A 20,927-nucleotide genomic window follows, 5' to 3' on the forward strand; every position below is an offset into this window, starting at 1 on the left:
ATATAAATTTATTAAATAGAATCTATTTTTATATTAAGTTTAGCTTGCAGTGCAGTGTTTATTTAAAATGACACTATTGTAACTTGTGGTAATCTTTTTAAATGGTTATGAAAATTCCTTCAGAGCTCAATGAGAGGTGTGTTAGGATTTGTTTGAACTAAGTATTTTAATTGACTCTTCCATTTTGAAGGACTGCCTGTAATCCTCTGTGTGCGCCCCCATAATAAAAGCAAAACTACTTGCATTTTTTTCATTTAATTAGTGTAACAAATCATATTTCAACTATTCTTCCCTTTGGTACAGCAAAAAATAGCTTGTACTGGGCAGAAGAAAGGTATGCATTACAATAACCATGTTTTGCAGGTGTTCCTTAAATAGCATAGGTTATCAATGTAAGCTGAAGATGTAGTAATGTTCCTCCTGATGCTTAGTAAGCTTGTATTTTAAAGGCCTGCTCATGTTTAGAAGAGAATTATGAAATGTATCTTTTTTCCTAGACTTTTTGCTTTGCCTTGGGATGGCATTTCATTTCTAGTGATCCTGTGAGGAGAAGAGGCATTTTGCTGCTTGCTTACACAGGGTGTGAATAAATCATACTTGCTGCAATTAATAGTATGGTTATGGGCCAGCAATTCACTTCAACAGTAATACAGAAATGTAAACAAAAAGGTTTTGCTTGCTATTATTCTGTGGTATTTGAAAGAAGAAAAAAGACTGAATATTCTCTCAGATTATGCATATGCCTTTCATATGTAACAACATTTAACTGCTGTACGGATGCTCATTTGGTCTTTCAGAGTTGAACAGCACAGTATAGTCTGAGAATCTTTTACCATTTTCCTCTTAAAAAATTGAAAAGTTTTAACAGAAATATGAAGAAAAATATGTTTAACTTCCTCTACAAAAATGTCCTGCCTCTTTATATTTCAGGCCAACTGAAATTCTGCACGGCAGAATGCGTTACAGCTTTTGGTACACAGGACTGGTTTGTGACTCAAGACTCTCTCAGGCAATCTAATGAGACTTCTGAATTTCTTGGTGGCCTTTAATGTTGCCCATAAATCCAACCCCACTTCTCTTTAGTGAAGGTGGGGTTTGTCATCGTCAGTGGGAGCAAACTGAGGCCACGAGAGACCGCTTGTGCCTAAACAAACATGGGCAGTGGTTAAGTTCAAGGGCCGAATTCCGAGCTCTTAGCTGAGGAAATAGTTGTGGCCTTGTCTGCAGGGGAAAGTTTTTACTAGCTGTCCTCTAAGCCCATGGAGGCCTTTTTTTTAGTGATGAGTGGCTTTTTTTGGTTAGCTTAAACATGTTCCCAAATTGCACAAGGTAAAACAGAAGCACATTTATTCCTGTGTGAGAGGTACTTGTACAAGTGTTTAAACCAATACATCAGATTAATTCCTTGGGCTAGTTCGGAAACCTTCCCCAGATGAAGAAAGCCTGCATCTGTAAAAGTAAACATGCAGCTGCTCTGTAGGACATCCCTGACCGTTCAGACAGAGCAGCTGAGGACCAATTGCCTCATTGGTGTGGACCAAACATACTTTTCCAAGTAATCCTTCATTTGAGATGGGTTTGAGAGCTTCTCTGTAGTTGTTCCCCAAAATGCCGTGGTCAGTGCCAATGTGCAAACTGCTTTTAAAATTCTCCTAAAATATAACTTTTTACAGTACACTTAATTTTATTTCTGTCACCTTGTTCAATGTTGCTTGTATGCATAACTCTTACTGGCATTTCTCTGTAGCTTTAAAAAAAATTTCTGTGTTTAAGAGCTCGGTGGCTTCAGTGCAGAATGAAGTACTTAATTATGCTAGTTCTGCTAACGCTTTGAACAGCTGATGATTTTTGCATATTTAATTTAGAAGCTGGGGTCCCATACTGATGAGAAAGGATCTTCCACATTACTGACTGCTCTGGAGAAAGCCGAGGGTGCAGCAGATCCCAGCTACAGTGAGGAAACCAGGGGAGTTTTCTTCAGCAGGCTCCATGGCCTGACGTGAGAAAAGATTCTCTTGTGGGTGTCCTTCCTCTCTTAGGGAGCAGGAAAATTTTACGACGATTGGGCCAAAGAGGGGAGGGGAAATCTTTCCAATCCCAGCTAATAAGAGGAAGACTATTTAAATGTGGGCATTAGGTGCCCAATTAGATTTGCTTGCTGTTTTACTCATATCCCATCATGGTGCTGGGCAACTTCAGTGACCAAAATTGCAATGCATGTGAGAATGTAGATGTAGGTAGAGATTCAGTTAAAATCCTTGCTCACTTCATGTTTATTGTGTGTCTTGTTGCACTGACAACTCCAGAGAGCTCCAGAGCTGCGGAGGGGATTTTCAGTTTTCCTTAATGAGAATCAACTGCAGAGGCCTGGAGGGAAGATCCATACCCAAACAACAGCAATCATTCCCTGGTGAGTAAAGTTTGAGCAACAAGGAGATATTTAGCCCAAGAATCAACAACTAGTCAAACGCATCCCTCAGCCTTCCTTCTAACGTCAGTAGGAAAGAATGAAGCAATAACAGGCTAGCATAGGGGGTGGCAGCTCCTGAAACTGGACAGCCAACACCAGTCGGAAAGGGGGATGTAGTGTTGCAATATGTGTGGTTGCACTTGTACAGTTGAGCCAAGATTGTAACAGAGCCACTAAATGAATCTCTTAAAATAAGTTTGCTATGTATTTTTACCCACTAGATTATACTGCTGAAAGAACTTACCTGTTTTATTCAAGGATTCATTACCTGCTGTTAATGTCTTTCTGATTCAGATGACTCCTTGCATTAATACTGCATTTATGGTATAGGAGCCAGATCTAATTTTATTCTAGTGATGTTGCAGTTTGGCACTATTTAGCTTAAATTTTGTTTAACCACACCCCCGCCCCCATCCCCAAAGTGGCAGAATGCAGTGGTACTCTTTTCCTTGCTGTATTTTTGTTCTTTATATTTTCTTTAGCTGATTTATCTTGCAGGTATAGTATGTCTGTACATTTACATTCCTGCTTAGAACAACCTCTTTGTAAAAATGTGTCATTCTATTTCATCCTAAAATATCAATATGATAGAAGCTATTTCCAAGATGGCTTTTTCATACTGTGTTTAAATGGTAATTAAAATTTACATTTTATGTGCATATTAAACATCTTTGATATAGTTAATTGTGCATAAGATGCTTATACATGATGTGCAGAACAGGAATGCACAGGATTTGTGTAACTCATGTTTTGAGTAATTAATACATTCATTATTCATCTCATTCTAGTGTGTTAGCTTGTCTCTTCAGTAGTCTCTTTCAGCTGGAATGAGCAACACGTGTAGCTATTAATGAAAAATAAGAATAAGTCTTGCAAAAACTAGATTTAAATTCCCGTGTTTTTTATTTTTGGTAGACACATATGCACATCTGAAACTTTGTCTCCTATCACAGCAAGGTGCTGTGCACAAGAATAGTTATATGAGTAGGAACTGAGGCCATGAGAGGTTAGGTAGCTTGTTCAGAAAGTTATGAAGCCTGAACAGGGAATTAAAACTAGGTCTTCTAAATCCTAGGCTAGTACTTCAGCCACTAAATTACTTTTTCTTTCTACTTGATGGCTTTGCTGTGCTTTTACACTGCTTTGATTTGTCATCTCTCCTAGTCTGGTTTATAGCCTTGTACTTTTTTTAATTCCTTTTGTCTTTACATTGGTCAGTTTTCTTTTCTCTGACTTTGCTCTTAACCCCCCCCCCTTCTTTTATGTCATACTTAAAATCTACTATTTTCCTCTTTTGTTTTCTTTCACTTGAGTAACACCGCTTCTTTCCATCTTTGTTGCGTAAGTCAGCTTTTAAGATGCATAGGTCTGTTGTGTGCAACTGTGGAAATAGTCCCAAGGACAGCAAAAGTTAAATGGGGGGGAAAAAAAAGACCCAACAGTCTTGGTCCTTCTATGCTTGACAGTTTTCAGACTGGGTCAAGTGGTTGTCTGTTCTTCTGCAGAATTACTACCATCTTTGCAGAACACCCTATCTGTGATTGTGAAAGCCTTTCAAGACTGCTGTGATTAAATCCAACTTCTGAGAGTGTAATCTGTGGATATGCAACTAAGGAGAGCTCTGGCTTGCTTGCATTCCCAGGCTTTCCTTAACACCTTTGGAATTTCGTATCTTGTTACCCCCTTACCTCTTACTAAGAGGTAAGTTACAAAGTAACTTTATATTGTGTATTCTAGAATATATATATTGTATCTGGTATTACAAAGTACCAACTTTGTAGTTGGTACTTTCCACAGGAGTTCGGAGATCTACTTATAGTGTCCCTTTTCCCATAAAATCTCAAGCTGGGTATACTTCCCAGAAGTATTGAGATACAGTCACATATATATTTTTCAGTCATTCATCCTTAAAATTTGCTGTCAGAGCCATTCTTCTGCTGTTGGAACTGTGTTCTCATGTTTCCCTTTGTTCTGTGGGAGCTGCTAAGACTTCCCATTGAAATTTATTTTAAAAGTTTGCTCTTTTGTGCAGATTCATTGCACAGTCTTGTCTCCCACAGTGTGGACGGGTTACAATGGAGATGATGGTAACCTGGCAGTGATACAGGAGCACATTACTTGCAGCTGTAGTGAGATTTCACCCAGCATTCTGATGCAGAGTGCTTCACACTTCCAAATTAATCATGCTTCTCTCTCTGTTCTTGTTGCTTGGGTAAATATTTCACTGTTGTGTAGACTTGGGCAATGATCTATGAGAACCAAGGTTCTTGTTTTCTTGCCTCTTGTACATGCTTACCTATCAAGCAAGCTTTTCAGTTCAGTGCCTTTTACACACTTGATAAAATGAGTCTGTTTCCATCATGTAGCGTTGCTTCTTTGTAAATCTGCATACAAGTAAAGAAATTCATGTCTATTGCCAAGTGTTCTGGCTGAATGCCATCCCTGGTATTCTGGCTTCATCCAGATGACGAATGTTCCCTGTCAGCCTGCAGCCTAGTGAGAGGGGACAATGGTACAGAAATACTGTAATTATTTAATCAACTTTGCTTAGAATGTTAAGTAAATGCAATTCTGTAATACTCTGGTTTTACTATAGCTGTTAATTAACGCGTGCAAATGCAATTTGTACAGCAAAACCAAGTAGAGGAAACATTCACTTTTAAGTTACTTGACTCCCCTCTAGTGGTCTTATACCATATGTACTTTTATATAACACTTTTCATCACAATAGATTTAAGGATGGTGTTCATACTCTGTAAAAAACAAAAGTCTACTGGTAACTTCTCCTTCCTTCTGCTCATCTTCTCTTTCAATAGAGAAACCAGTTCAGTGACTGGGATTCTTGCCAATGTAACTCTCTAAACAAAACCGTTCTTTATATGTTGACTTTAAAGGCCAAACTGCACCCACAGCTTTAAAATCAGTACGTACAGAAATGTTTTAAAGTTGTGTACTAAACATTTATCTTCTGTACTCTCAAACCTGTTCATAAGGGGTGTTTTAGTGTCAATGTCAATGTTGACTCAAGCTGCAGCCAAGCCTGTAGAAACATCAGCAGAACCCAGTCAGATCTGTACTGCTGCTATATGGTCATTCTGTGGGACATGCCAGTTTTGGTGCATGTCTAACACTGTTTGGGCCTGTGCAAGTTATGAGAGAGCTTGCAAGCTATGCAAGTATGGAGACTGTCAAATGACTGGGCTCCTCCTTTAAGCTTGGCCATTTTGTGTAGGATGTGGCTTCCACTAGCTGGAGAACAGATGAGAACCTACAGGATCAGAATGGAAACTTCTACTCTTCCAGTAATACCCAGGTTCTTTGCTCAAGTTAGTGATGCAATCAACACTGTACAGGGGTGCAGCACAGGCTTAATCTAGCAATAGTTAATGTGTAAGTTCTTGGCTAAATTTTTCTTTGCCTCCTGGAGTCTGTATTTTAAAGGTTTTGAAATGACTTGTTAATACAGTACCCTTGCAGAAGATAGGATACCTCATAAGATGCTTGTCTCCTTTTTTCTTTTTCTGCTCAGAGAAAGGACAGATAGAGGATTCACTCTAGAAGCTAGCTGCTCTTTTCAAACTATCCACTTGTAACTTTTCCATTTTCTTCTGGAATGGCTTGGACTAATATTTGGAAGAAAAGAAAGAGGAATAGGGTAGGTATAGAGTCAATAAAGAAAATGTTGACAATTTTCCATTTGAAAATACAGTTCTCTTAAAATACTTCACAGAATTGTGTTTGTCATCATATTTAGTTATGGAAGAAAAATTGAAATATTCCAAGACTCAAAACATTTTAATACTATTTGAGTGGGACTTCTTGTTTTAAAATGAGTCTTCGTTTGTAAACTTTTGCAACTCTAAAAAGTCAAAATTGAAATGTAACAGTTTAGAAGATCCAAACCCTGCCTTTTTTCTGCATGATTTTTCTTTTGCGGAAAACTTAAGTATCTCAGTTTGCTTCCAAGCTGGAAACAGACCAAATGTGAGAAGTAAAATCCCTCATAAAAGGTAACTTCTGTCTTCCTGCAGTGCTCTTACAAGAGATTATTTCCCTCAGTGATGCATATTATAATAACCAGTAGCTGGGGACACTATTTCCAATGTTTCTTGAGATTGTTCCCTTTAGGTCATTAGCAGATAGTTCTAATAAACATGAGCTGAGCCAGTAGAGGCTTTGACTCTATTTATCATTGCGGATGTCTGAGCAGTCCCTGTGGGAAGTTGTGACCAATTCATCAGCCAGGGAGTTTAACTTGTTCTTAACTGTTCTCTTGAACAGCAGTATCAACAGTCAGACTAAATCAGAATCATTCACATGTACACATGTAGGAAGCAGGTATGATATGTAATGTTGAAATAAAATTATCTGTACAGCTGTAAAAGCACACAAGCAGGCAGCTGGTACAGTTTCTTTACTCAAATGAGCTGGCTGGCCCTCCCTTTGTGAGTGCATGGGCATGGGTAGGGAAGTATCCGCTGCTGCTTGGGGTGTCCAGCCTGACACCTGGCAATTCTGCAGGTGGACCCATCCCAGCTCTGCCACTCCAGTACTGCAATGTGTGCACTGGAGCTTGATAGTTGAAACAAATTTCCCTGCCTCCTTTGGTGGTATTGCTGCTGTTATTCTCTGCAGGTGCAGTTTGTACTGCATCAAATCTGTGTAGTAGTCCCACAACCTTGCAATTTTGGGCATGCATATGCTCCAGTACCTTTCTCCAAGAAGCACATGTGGCTATTTAAGAGCTCTGCAGCTTAACACGTGAGTCAAAATAGGACTTCTGGGTTCTTGTGCTTAGAAGAACAGGGAACTTGTCCAGTATGGATTCAGACTCAATGATTCTAGGTCTCCAAAACAGAGAAAATCTATTGAAACACTGTGCCCCAGTAGAAGTATCAGAGAGAAAGTGATTGAACAGATCCCAATATGAAGCTCATGATCCCTGTAACCCTACTTGTTAGAGCATAGAATCACAGAGTGGTTGAGGTTGGCAAGGAGGTCCAGAGGTTATCTGGTCCAACACCCCCTGCCCAAGCAGGACCACCTAGAGCCAGTTGCCCAAGGTTTTGCATATCTCCAAGGACGGAGACTCCACAACCTCTATGGCACAACCTGTTCCAGCGCTCAGTCACCTTCACAGATCTCCGTAATAATTCAGTAAGGTTACATATGGGCTAAGAACATACCTGTTGGGTATGTGTGAGGTAAGGCAGGTTCCTTTTACTTTGTTGGGCCCACTTAGATTTAGTGAATGAGTTCCTATTAGATTCACAGAATGGTTGAAGCTGGTAGCTTCCAACAGCTTATGCTTTATTCCTACAACTTCTGCCTTTTAGATCAGCATACTTGCTACCCCTGAAGTATGTATTAAGCTGTTCTTAAATTTAGATGGGGAGAGCAGGGAGGATGGGGAGGAAACAATCGTGGGGAAAAATCTACTGCCATTACTTCAGCTCACAGTAGCAACAGTGAAAGAAGAGGAAGAAATGTATGATCATGTCAAGCAGTTCCTGTGAATTGCCATATGTGACATGGTACTCTAAAACACTGCTAGATGTCAGCTCTTCATTTCTGTTAGGAAGCTCACTGTTGTTACTACTAGAAGTAATGATATGACTGGTAAGAAATATTTGCTAAAATCCCTAACAGCCCCCTCCCCTCCCCCCCCCATTATTCTCATCCCTTTTTGTAGTTTCAGAAGAATGAGATTGTTGACAAGGAAAACAGATCTTAAAAATTACTATACAGGGGGGCTGGGACTAGGTGACCTTTAAAGGTCCTTTCCAACCCAAACTATTCTATGATTCTATATCCAAAAGCTGTAAGATCTAGTTATGGGTCTAGAACTTAATAAATTAAGTTATAGAGTCATCCTAGACGTACTGCTTACTGCGTATGTTTCTGCCTTGCTGTCAGAATGTATTTCCACCACTGCTACAGTTTGCCTAGACCTGGGGTCAAATGGCAATGGCTAATTGTCTGGAGCTTGCTTTCTGTGCTGTTAGTATAGTGCAATAGGGCCACAGTTTCACTTGGGGTTTCTGAGAGCTTCTGGAATATGAACAACTTTATAAATTAAATCACCACACTCTCTGCTGACTGCTTTCTTGCAGAAGTGCTGGCAACGGTGGAACATATTTTGCTCATCATCTGAAGAACAGCGACTTCTGCACCTGGCAGCTGTCAGACAGCGTTTTCTTGAAACAAGGCTGTCTGCTGATAGCTCGGGAGTAGGGTTGAACAGTGCAGACTCACATCGGTTTATAGCTGGGATTTGCAGATTAGCAAGCTGTTGTACTTCCCAGCATCTTCCTGGGCTAAATCCCACCTGCATTCTGCATGAGTGGAAGAAGTTCCTCAGACTCTCTTTCTACTCTGGTCCTTCAATCACAGTTAACCAACTGCAGAATTTAGTTCCAAATGTGTTAGAAGAGCTTACTTCTCCAGCATGGGATTTGATTAAGCACAGGGCTAACCTTTCCCATATTATGGGGTTTAGCCAGTGGGATAAGTGATAATATTTTGTTTAAAATATTTTAAACTTATTTATTCTCCCCTTTTTTTTTTTCCCTTGCAAATGGTATTATACAGTTTTTGACCACAGGAAGATGAAGGACAGCTTGTGAAACAAACCTGTCAAAGCAGGGTAAGTAGCTACCAGGCTTCTGTAACCCTTAAAATGCAGTTTATGATACCACTGGAGGGGAGAGGGAGAGGTGGAAACCAAACCCCCAAAAATTCCACAGAAAAGGCTACTAAGATTTCAAGTGCTGAGATGCCCTAGAAAAAGCATCTTTTTCCAGGATTCCATGGGGAATGACCGTTGTCAGCATACGCATAATCAGTGATCTACTGAACTCATATAATGGTGTAGTTGTTTTTGTAACACATGCAGCTCTGAATATGTCACTGTTGAACATGTGCATTACAGCATGATACATATGTGAATTCTAAAGACTTACTTTTTACACGTTGGAGTAAATTCCAAAAGCAATAATTTCTTGTTTTAGACAACACTGCCAAGATTTCTCTTTGTTTCACTGGACAGGACTCTGAATATTTAGTCAGCAGGACTGCAACAGACTTGTTGCTGTTTTGCTGTTTGTGACAAAAACTCAGGTAGGTGAAGAGCTTTGTGTATGGACCAAAGAATGCAGAGGGTTGCATGTTTTGAAAAGGAGGAAAGACTTTGTAGTCAATTGTATAGAAGGAATTGTTTCCAGTTCTCCATAAGGCACTAGAAGCCATGTGATATGCTGTTTTCAGAAACTTGACTGACCTAGCTTACCTTAACTGATGGAACAGCGTTCACCACACTGAAGTCAGGGCATGCTCTGAAGTCCACTGAAATAAGTGGAGGGGAAAAAAATTATCTCAGGCTTTGGACCAGGCTTGTAGTGCCAAAGGAAGTTTCTCCAGATCATTGCAGTTCAGGGAAACTCTGTTTTCCCAATAGTTTATCATAAAACGCGTCCAGACTGGAGCCTCTGAAAGATTTCCTTATCTTGAAAAGGCAGCATGAATCTCCTTATTTACATCACCCACCCACTGTTTCATCCATAAAATTAGACTTCCTTCCTTTTAGTGATGAACAGGAGTGGGAAAAGTCAGCCTTACTATATATCCATATATCTATAGATAGATAGATATAGATGTGCTTTTTCCCAAGCATCTCCTGCCCATGAGTATTTTTCCTTGGCTCTCCCTTACGGGTGTCAGATGACATTTCCTCTGCTGACTGTGTGCCTCTTCGACCTCTGTTCTTATTCGTCTGAAGTTATGTGGTATTTTCTTTGGTATTGAAAGGAGTTCACAAAACTAAAACCAGTTTTCAACATTTTTATTTAAAATTTGTAAAGTGTCAAAACCTGTCCCTTTAGAAAATAAATGTAGCACATCAATCTCTTCTGAACTCCACCCCATTCATCACAGTAATAGCAATTTTGGGTGGATCTGGTGTTGATAATTTGCAAACCATTAGGAATGCTTTAGAGGCAGTATTTTTTTTTAAAAAAGCTTTAAAGATTTTTCTTTCAACGTTAGAATTGCTTCCCCCATTTAAATTGTAATCTGAATAATTTGTACTAGAAACACTGATAAAAGTTACACTTCAGATGTTCTAAGTAATAAACTTTAAATTATCCCTCTATCTTAATTCTCCTTGTAGGTAAGAAAAAAAAGGCTTTTAAACACAAAAACCAACCCCTCCCAAACCAAAACCAAACATACAGAGCTTTCTTCCTGTCCTTTCTTATTCCCACTTTGAGCCACAGTATTTGGAATGTATTGCAACTTCCTACTCAAATAGCTTCCTTAAGTTCATTTGGTTACTTGTAAAATGAATGTATTTTTGAATTAACTGCAATTATTATTTCCTTTTCCTTATAAAGAAAAGCAACCTGATAATTTGCATTATTTATATGGTTTATAGCTATTTGTTTTAGGACACAATCAGCTTGGTGTGAGTTGAACCAATACGTAAATGAAAAGGGTCTAATAATAAAACAAAATAATCTTAAAATTAATAGGAAGTTTCCTATGGACTTCTATGGGCTGAATATATCCAGGTAACAATACTAGAAGTGCAAGACGCAATATATTAAAGATGTACACATTACTAAATGGATCATGTTCTGTCCAGCGTGGTGTATAAAAGACCTTGCATCTGACGGGCATTTTGAGGCAATGAAGACTGGCTGCTGAAACTTAAGAACCTGATAAAACAACCCCCCAGTGATTCTTGGTAAGTAAATTTTAATACTTTCAACAGATGAGGGAGGGGAGAAATAAAAATCCCCAACTGATTTTAAACCCAGTAAGAAATCACAGACTGAAGATGAGATTGTCTCATTTGACTTACTGGTATCTAGAAAACCTGAGGAAATGAAGTCAGCTTTTGGAAAGTTACTGAATAAAGGGAAGTGCAGATCAGAGCTGTACTGAACTATCCACTGGCTGGAGACTGATCACTATCCTACCCAAGTCAGCACTGCACCCTTGCCGTGAAGGTGGCCAACTGCATATGGGGCTGTATTAGCAGGAGCGTAACCAGGTGGTGGAGGGAGGTGATTCTTCCCCTCCTTTGGTACTTGAGAAACTGCATCTGCAGTATTGTATCCGGCTCGGGGCACCCTTCTACAAAAAAAAACAACCAAAAACTCAAAAACTATACCCAAAAACATTGACACCTGGAGCGAGCCTGGCAGAGGGCCACCAGGATGGTTAGGGGCTAAAAGCAAGGCTCTGTCTGAGGAGAGGGTTCATTCAAACTTAAGCAGCAAAGGTTAAGGAGGATCTTACTGCTGTCTCCAGGGTATAGAGGAGATAGCACCTGACTCTTCTGGGTGGTGAGCAGTGGTAGGGTGAGAGGCAACAAACACATGTTCTAACAAGGGAAATTCATACGAAGTATTAAGAAAAATTAATCACAATGGGGATTGTAAAACAATGGAGTAGGTTACTCCAGAAATGTGAGTGTCCATCCTTGGAGATATTCAGAACTCAGCTGCATAGGGCCTGAGCAGCCTACTCTTAAGTTGATCCTGCTCTGAGCAGGGGACTGGACCAAATGACCCCCACAAGTCCCTTCCAGCTTAAATTCATCATTGATTCTACAAGAGCTGTATGCAATGCTCTCATAGTGTTATTTCTCAAAGGAAGGGCCTTGCAAATGGAATGTGGTGGGTTCAGAGTCTAATCCCTGGTCTCTTATTACCTATTTTATTATTTCAACTGCATCATGGGGCAACTCCCTATCAACCAGACATCTCATAGCTAGAGGAACACTGGGATGGAAAGCAGAGGCAGAGACACCCAATCCCTTGCTGACACAATGTTTGAAGGAATGTAGGGCCTGATTCAGCTGTCTTTGTTTGAGTCAGTAGGGAGTTCTGCATAAATGAGAGCTACAAGAAGAGGCTCCTAGTTACTGATTTCCACTCACTTGGAATGTACTAATTCTAATAAAATGTTGTATCTGTTTTGCTCAATGTCTTAGACTGAAAAGTCACACAGCAGTTGGCATTTCATGCTAAGCCATAAAATTATTTCACTTTGCTTCTGAGCCTACAGGTGGGATTTAAGTGGTCACCTGGGACAAACGTAAGATTGAGGAAACTCTGCTTTGAACTGTTACTCTGGCAAAGTTCCCATTAAATTTGACAGGGTTATAGCTGACAAAGTAGTAGTGTATATATTTCCTTTTCTTGCACTAAGGCTGGATTATTTTTTTATATTTAAATCAAAGAAACAATTGCTGTTGTTAAAGTTTAGGTTTTCTAGCTGTACACATAGAATTAAATATCTCAAGGTATGTATTATATTAGACTGGGATATTTTTTTTATTTTCCATTCCACTGTGTTTTAGTTGTATTTCTATTCAACACTAGTCTTACAAAAGGTAGGTTGTGCTTCCCCTTCCTGGAGGACAGAATAGAAGTAATAGCTTGTCTTATGCTTTAGTTATCTTTTATTTAGGACCCCCATGAATAACTCCATTAATGTCATCTCATGTGTCTTTAGTAAATGCAGATATAGTGTAACAGTTTCACTCTTTCGGTAAGGATTGGTTTAAAATGAGACCTAGTTTTAGAAAAGAAAATAGCTATGAATGTGGTACAGAACTTTCCTAAAAATAGTACTGAGAAGGGGGTGTCTGAATTAGGACATTTGAGTTTCCTCATGCTTTCTTTGTAGCAGATACTGAAGAATCCAAGTGTGTTAGAGGAGTAAGAACATCCGTTTCATTCAGACATCAGTAAGGACAAATGCCATTACTGTTTGACTTCTACAGTGTTTGGTGGGGTGATATAAAAATTAGCCTTGTTCTTGTAAATTAAAGGGATTGTTTTGTTAAAAATAACATAAATTCTACACTAAGACTATTCCATACAGGCATAAATAGGAGAGACATGTTCTGAATCTGTATAAATTGTAATAGTTTTATGGTCATCTAGGATACAACTGCGATAATATATTGGAATTTCCTCAGAAGCACATAGGCCCCTAATGTCTGAGCCAAGAGAGACCATCTTTTAATTCTTAAAATATTACAGAAATATTACCTCAACACTTTGCACAGTATCATAAATTATGGAATTATATGCTAATGTAGGATTGGATTTCCTCTTTCATCATTATGAACTCAGCTGACAGATGAAAACTTCAAATAAAAATGAAGTAAAAGTCTTAAGTGAAACTTGTCTCCCAAAAGCTATCACTAATGGATTTCATACCTAGTTACCACAGCTTGTCTGACCAAACAGCATTAAGAAAAAAGGGTGATAGTTTGTTTTATTTTGAGTTACCTGATATTTTTTTTTTTAGGTTTAAACCAGTTAATTGGTTGTCTGGATGTAATTACTCTTTGTGCTTGTAATGTACTTAAAAAAAAAAAAAAATACACACACCAAAACTTTCCCACACTATTTGTTTTCATTGGCATAATAAAGGCTTTCATAATAAAGAAATATGTAAGACGAACACACTTATTTTTGCTCACTTGGGTTGGTGTAAATTTACAGATCAAAAAATACAATTATTGCAAAAGTTCATATAAATTGAAATAAAAAACCTAATTGAAATAAACTCTCAACTCTATCACAGTACTTCCATGTGGTAAGATTTTTTTGTTTGTTTGCAACAACGAAAAACAATTTAATTGTCTAAAATACGAAAATTCTGATAAGCATCCTACAGAAGGAAGAGGGAAGAATGTTTGTGTAAGATGAAGAGGACCAGCTTTGTAAAGGCCAGGAAGGAGGGAGACCAGTACTTCACATCACTGCTGCCGATAACAAAGATCGTCAGCACTGAAAACTTCAGTTCAGTGTTTTTATGAAAATCAAATAGCAGGACAAACAGGTATTTCCCTGACAATCAGTTAAATTTTAATAATTTAGCCACTGTATAAAATTATTTATGTACATTATGTTGATAAGCATAGGGAGGTGCACAAAGGTATGGCTAGCTAGGAGCATGTCTTCATTTTATTAAAGTATGTCTGTGTGTATAGTTAAGTAAATATTTAGAATCATTGCTTCCAAGCTTGATACCTAACTGCAAAAGGTAGTCTGTCTTCTCTATCATTCCCTGATATAACTAATCTACCTATAATTATCTTCTCCTGATTTTGGGCCCTGCTACCACAATCCATGCCATCTACATCTTCCAAGATACAGCTATAAGATGCTCAAAATCATCTGGAAGAACCAACATTGTGGAAAAATAGTTGCTTATGTGTTACGGCAAATCCCTCTATGGATGTAGCAGTGATGTTATATACCTTGTTTTTGGTGTCTTTTAATTCTAGGTTTAATTCCAGTGTTTGATAGAGGAGCTAAAATATCACTGAGCTTCTGCATCTCAGTTAATCCAAGAGTTCAGCTTTTTGTTTGTCATGGGAGACGCTGACCAACTGGATCATCAGAATTGCTTCTTTGTTTTGTTTTGTGTGTGTTTTTTTTTTTTCTTGAGTGAAACTTCTGAGTGGATGACAAGTGTTTTGGAGGCCGTATAGGAATCTTTTTGGCTAGATGTTCTTTAGAGTCCAAATGTTTGTAAAGTCTCAAGCTCAAGCTACCCTCATTAGTAGCTTTGTTCAGCAGCAGAGAGCAAAAATTGTTTAAGTCTTTTGCTTGTGACAAGGTATTTTTTCTAGTGGTTTGAGAACCCAGTGGGCACTATTTTAAAGTTGTCAACAGTTTAAGTACTTCTAATATATAAGCATATTCTTTAAAATGACACACCAGAAGTTGATGATGTGCTAGACACTTCACTAGATTAATTAACAGACAGCCCACATATCATATAACATTACTTCATATAGTGTAATCCACATTTCTGCAACCATGCAAGATACCAAATAATACATCATAAAGTATCCTAGAAGATATGAGAAAATCATCCCATTAACCTGAGATACAGACCAGATATTTTTCTGGTAGCTCATCCAGAAAATTAAAGTGGTTGAAACAGAAAATGTTGAAACCGAAAGAATGTTTGAGTAAATAGTAAACCAGAATTCCTCTCATAACTTAATCTTGTTTACTGGTAAATTCTATCTTCACATTATAAACATAATCAGTAAATATCTGACAACATTTTTGCAGTAGTTTGGTTTAAACATATTTACCTTTTATATTCATTAAATAAATGTTTAGATTTTGCTGTACACATAGCTGAGAGTGAAGGAAGAGAATTGTATATCAAGGTACTGCATGCCCTGGATTTCTTAATAGCAGGGACAGTTACTACCACCTTTATGCTGGTCTGTTTTCTTTTTGAGCAAATTTAATTTGCCACTGCAAAAGAAACACAAAATCCTTTACACAATACTATATTGTCTCTTCAACAAGCATAGGCATAAAAAAAAAAAATAAATCTTTGTCTGCTTATGTGGCAGACAACCAAGAAAAACTTTGGAAAAATCAAATTCCTATTTATCACTCTGGATTGTAGCAGGAAAATCAACATTTCACATTTATCAAAACCCCTAATTTCTATTTCTGTGGTGCAAACTGCGAATCAGTACTACTCTGCATGCAGAATTCAAGTTACTTCTCTTGATTGATTTTGTACAAGTCACAAAATAGTGGTATAAGGTTTGGGTTGCTGTTGTCTTGGGCCTTGTTCAGACATACTGAAGAGCCATACTCTGAATCCCGTTACGTATTTCTTGTGCCGGTATCTTGCAGTATTTCGCTGTACATTTACATTCTACCTGTATTTTAAGTGTCTGTCTGAATGTTTTCGTGTTAAACTGTTAAACAGTGACATTGGAATGGTCAAAATCAAATGACTGTTTTGTAATTTGCAGAATCTGCCCCTTTCCTTGATGAAAATCATCCAAAATTATTAGAATGGTGTTATTGTGGTGAGCACACACAAATACAGCCTTTCCTGTACTAGTTTAAATTCTTTTATATACATTTGGATGGGTAATGCATATTTATATGCATTATATAAAAACTAGTACAAACAATTCAAACTATAGATTTCAAATAGCATCTACCTTATTTTGTGTCACTGTTCCATTTCATATATAAACAGAGATCGGTAGTAGGAAATCTTACATGCTACTTCCTTTTTCCTAATACTGTGTAATATGCATTTATCTTTGGGCAGGGTGCTTTGGCAGCTGCTGTGGGTGGGTGGTCAGCTGCTTGCTTATCAAATCGTGCAGCTGAGCTTTTGCAATGTCAATTCAGTAATGCAGAACCATTCACCATCAGTACCTGCCTGAAAATCACTGAAAAATGAAAATACCTGGAACTTTGGCCAGAAAATCCCACACTTCTGCCAAAATATTTGTAAGTGAGGAGCAGCAGAATGCATAAATATAACTTACTAATAGTTTTGCTTTTTTTGTTTTTGTATTTTCTCTTTATGTTGAAATGGGGTAATCCTGATACAGAGCTACTTGACTGGAGTATATAATCTGGACTCCTATTAAAACTTTCTACCTTTCAAGGGTTGGTAGTGGTTTGCTCTTCTTCAGGATTTCTAAGTATAAGTAAAAACGGCAGGGCTTTTTTTTTCCCTTTCCTTGATAAGGGCGAGACAGGCGGTTGTTCTGGATCTGGCTCTCGAGAGGTAGGCGTACGCACAGAAGAGCTCGGTGTGTCGGTGTCCGTGCCATGCCAGTTGCTAGAAAGTGCACGATTCATTCTGCAGCAGCCTCTAAGGTAAAGCCAGCATCGTTGAGTTTTTCCTTATAAGGGAAATAGAGCCTATTATGTTTTTTTCTTGAACCAATACAGAGATGCAAAGCGCTACACCTCTAAGACATACGTGTATTTTTTAGACGGAGGCACAGGCATCCCCTTCCTTCAGCTCCCCCCCATCCTCCGTTACACGCTTACGCCGCTGCTAAGCGCTACGCCTGGCCCAGGCGCTAATGCTTCTGCCTCCGCCTCCGCGGGGGACCGCGGGCTGCCCTGCACGCGCCAGGGAGCACCCCGGGGCAGAGCATCCCCCTAACCCGGGCCAGAAACAGCCCCAGCCGGCCGCTTGCCGCACGTGCCCCTCCCGCCGCAGCAGCTCCGCGTACGACCGAGCGGCCCCGGAGCCCCCGGGGTGGCGGTTCGGGGTGGGGGGACGCTTTTATTCACCTCTCTCTCGCGAGAGAGTCGTGCGCGGGCGGTACTTGAAGAGGAGGGGGGGAGAGAGGAGGGGAAAAAGGAGGAGGAGGAGGAGGAGGGAAGGAGGGAGGGGGCAGCTGGAGCCGCAGCTGGAGCAGCGGTGGGTGCAGCGGCCGCAGCTGGAACAGCAGCAGGAACGGCGGCCGGCGGCGGCGGCTCCAGCGGGTGCGCGCCCCTCGCAGCGGGCTTCTCCCGGGGAGGGCGGGCCGGGCGCGGGGCTCCCAGCCCGCGGCGCGCCCCGGCCGGGCACCGCGCTCCAGGCACCACGGTACCCGGCCCGGGGAGCCGGGGAGGGTTCACGCCCGGGAGACGCTCCCAGCCCCGGAGCGGCTCCGGGAGCGGTGGCGGCGGCCGCGGGCTGTACGCGGAGGGTGCGGGAGCGGGAGCCCCCGCGGATGTTGGTGGAGGGAAGGTAGAGTCCGCGCGGCTCCGGGCAGCCCCTCGCCGTCCCCCGCGGCCGCCGCCTCCTGCGGGCGGGCGAACGCCGGGCTGGCCGGGGGCCGACGGCGGCGGGGGGCGCGGGGCGGCCGCGCCCGCGTCTCCTCGGTCCCTAACCCCCACTTTCCTCCCCTCTTCTTTCCTCGCAGCTCGCCCCGGAGAGGCTGGTCGGAGACCGGGCGGCGGGAACCGGCGGACTTGGGCGGCGGAGGGGAGGCGGCGGCCGCTCACAGCCCGGGGGCTCGGGGGACGCGATGTGGCGGGGGCGGCTGCTGGGGATCGCCCTGGGAGTTGCCGTGCTGTGGGCGTCCCAGGTGGGCGCCGCCGCCGCCGCCGGGCACGCCGAAGGGGCGAGCGCCAAGGAGAGCCGGGCCAGCCGGGCCAAGAGGCGAGGGCAGGGCGGCGGCGGGCACGACGCACTCAAAGGGTAGGTCCCGCGGCGCGGGGAGCGGGAGTAGCTCTGCCTCTGTGTGCGTGTGCCTGTCCCTATCACTTGCCCCGTTGCGGTGGGCGCTGGCGGGGTGGGAGAGCTCTTCCCCCGTGGGGCTGCCCCTGCCGAGGGCAGGCTGGGCCGGGGGCGCCGGGCACGGCCCGCAGCATCCCGCCGCCCTCCCACGACCCCCCCGGCTGCCCGCGGGCAGGTTGCTGGGGTCCCTTGCGTGCTGCAGCCTTACTTCGCCTTTGGGTGGATGATGCTTGGCGAGGATGAGCCGCTGCAGCTCGGAGGTTGCTAATTTACCTTCTGGAATGACCTGGATAAAGGCGCTCCGCCGGCTTGCGCGTTCCTCCCGCGTCCCGTACGTCTGCTTTCCATAAAGCCGAACAGCGACGAGGCCCGGAGTCCTTTCCGTTAGCCGTCCTCTTCCATCTCCGCCTTAAACCTTTTGCGGTGTGCGTCTTCTCTTGCGCTCAAGTAGACTGTCTCTGCTCCTCTGGTGTTCCTTGTGACGGTACGGGGGAAGAATACGGATGATTCTTTGGTATCAGAGTGTCTTTGGTATCTAGTACTAGAATGAGTGAGACCAAGCATACAAGAGTTTGAAATCATTATGAAACGTTGTGGTACATGCTTAGCAGAGCGGTTTTTTAAAGGGTAAATCTGTGTCAGGCAAACTGTTTTCCAAATTCTAATGGAACACCTTTCCAGTGCAAAAATAATTGTTAAGTCAGCTGAAAGGTATTGCGTGTGTGTGTGTGCAGTTGAAAATTTAGTTCACTGAAAAGCTTGCACTATGGGAAGAAAAAAGAGGTCTCCTTTTTCAGGTGTTCCAATGTATCTTTTCAGCCCAGCCAGATTTTTCACTCATTAGGTAGAGGGCAAACGTAGCAAAAATTATATGGAGATAGTTATGCTTCAGTAAGAGATACAAGACATTTTCTTTATCTTCTGGATTTCCTCAAAAAGGAGCTATTAAAATTCTAGTTTTAGAGGCCTTGATGAATATGCTTGAATTTCTTATCTTCCTCATACTTCTAATAGTACTTTTTATTTATGTTCAGATTTGCAATCTTGGCTTTTTTTTTATGCTTGCCTGATTGGAGAAGGTTTATATTTTAGGGCCCCATGCTGCAAAAATGGATGCAAGCTATCACCATTGTTTTTCAAGGATCTGATTTTGTAGGGTGAGACTCGCTTATTTCATTTCCTTATGCCTCGTCACAAGAGAAACAGTTGGACAAAGTAGATCCTTCCTGTGACAAAAACTATTCTAGGAGGTGAGGAGGACATACAGCAAAGTTTTTAGGACTAATTGCAAGCCATAAAAGATGATAAGGAAAAATTTACCAGAAAGAGCCTTTATTCTTCAGGATGCTGTAATAAACTTTCTCATTATAGAGCTCTGGGTTAATAACTGACAATTTTCTGGTCAGTGGGACAGAATATGCCATCTAGTACATGTGTGCTGACTTGATGGGAGTTAGAGGAATGATAGCTGAGGTTGAAATTTCTTTGATGAATGTAACTTGCTCTAAAGCTGTGCTTCTTAGACAGTAATAATAGTGCATTAACAGATGATCTTTCACATGTTAATTATTTTTGGAATCTAAAATGGTTTAGGGTAAGTATGTAGTCTTACGAGTTGATTCTTATGTCCAACTGAAGCCTTCAATTGATTGTGTGGTTGCATATCTAATGAGTAACCTGCAAATCTAGAGATAATGGCAATATCAATTTTAGATATTTTATGTCTTGCTCAATTATTTGAAATACTCCAAATCTGAATGAGTGCCCTTGGGAAGCAGGCTCTTAACAGTAATTTGCCAGATGATCTGAGATACAGTAAAGACAAAACAAATTATTAGCTTGGTTGCTGGTTAGACCTTTTTCTGTAACTCTCATTTGAGGCTGAGTGTAGAGTTCCCAAATTTCTTGGAGGAGATTGTTAACATGCAGTCATCTTTATCACTGTTGGGTGAATCCTGCTGGATATTTCCAGTTTAGAAATTGTGAGCACTTCCCTAGGTGTGGTACTGTACTGTACAATATGAATAAAAAGAATTGTCATTTTAACAGACAAGGTTGGAACTAGTTCTTTGGAAAGCCAGATGGAAAACATATTTTGAATGTACAGGAACTGTATATACATTAGACAAGGAGAATTCATTGTTATTGAAGGGCTAAAACACTAAAAATATGCTTTTACAAGAAGACATACTATTTTTTTAACTTGTTCATCAGTACAAACACATTTGGGAATCTGAGAGTTGTAATACAAGTCATAACAGATGCTGGGAAACTTTATTTTCATGTTATTGTAGTTGACCAAGACTTTTTTTTCTTCTTTTTGCAGTGAACTCTTGCTCCTGTTGTAGGAGCACAGGGATACATTTTTAGAGAAAATCCTTTACCTTTGGATTTTTTGTGTGTTTGAGTATAA

At 41.0% G+C, this 20,927-nt stretch overlaps 1 protein-coding gene across 2 annotated transcripts in view; it reads left to right on the plus strand.

Annotated features, from left to right (window-relative positions):
* Nucleotides 1-18,188: 18,188 nt before the first annotated feature.
* Nucleotides 18,189-20,927, plus strand: part of FBN1 (fibrillin 1) — a gene marked incomplete at its 3' end in the record, with an annotated part of 155,799 nt that continues 153,060 nt past the window's right edge. For both annotated transcript variants that reach the window (XM_082005259.1, XM_082005260.1), the window contains exon 1: nucleotides 18,189-18,475. In XM_082005259.1, coding sequence (XP_081861385.1) covers nucleotides 18,303-18,475 — 173 coding nt within the window. In that variant the 5' untranslated portion in view covers nucleotides 18,189-18,302. The remainder of the gene's footprint in view (nucleotides 18,476-20,927) is intronic.

The sequence above is a fragment of the Phaethon aethereus genome (assembly GCF_964289735.1).
Source record: "Phaethon aethereus genome assembly, chromosome: 12".
Classification (NCBI taxonomy): domain Eukaryota; kingdom Metazoa; phylum Chordata; class Aves; order Phaethontiformes; family Phaethontidae; genus Phaethon; species Phaethon aethereus.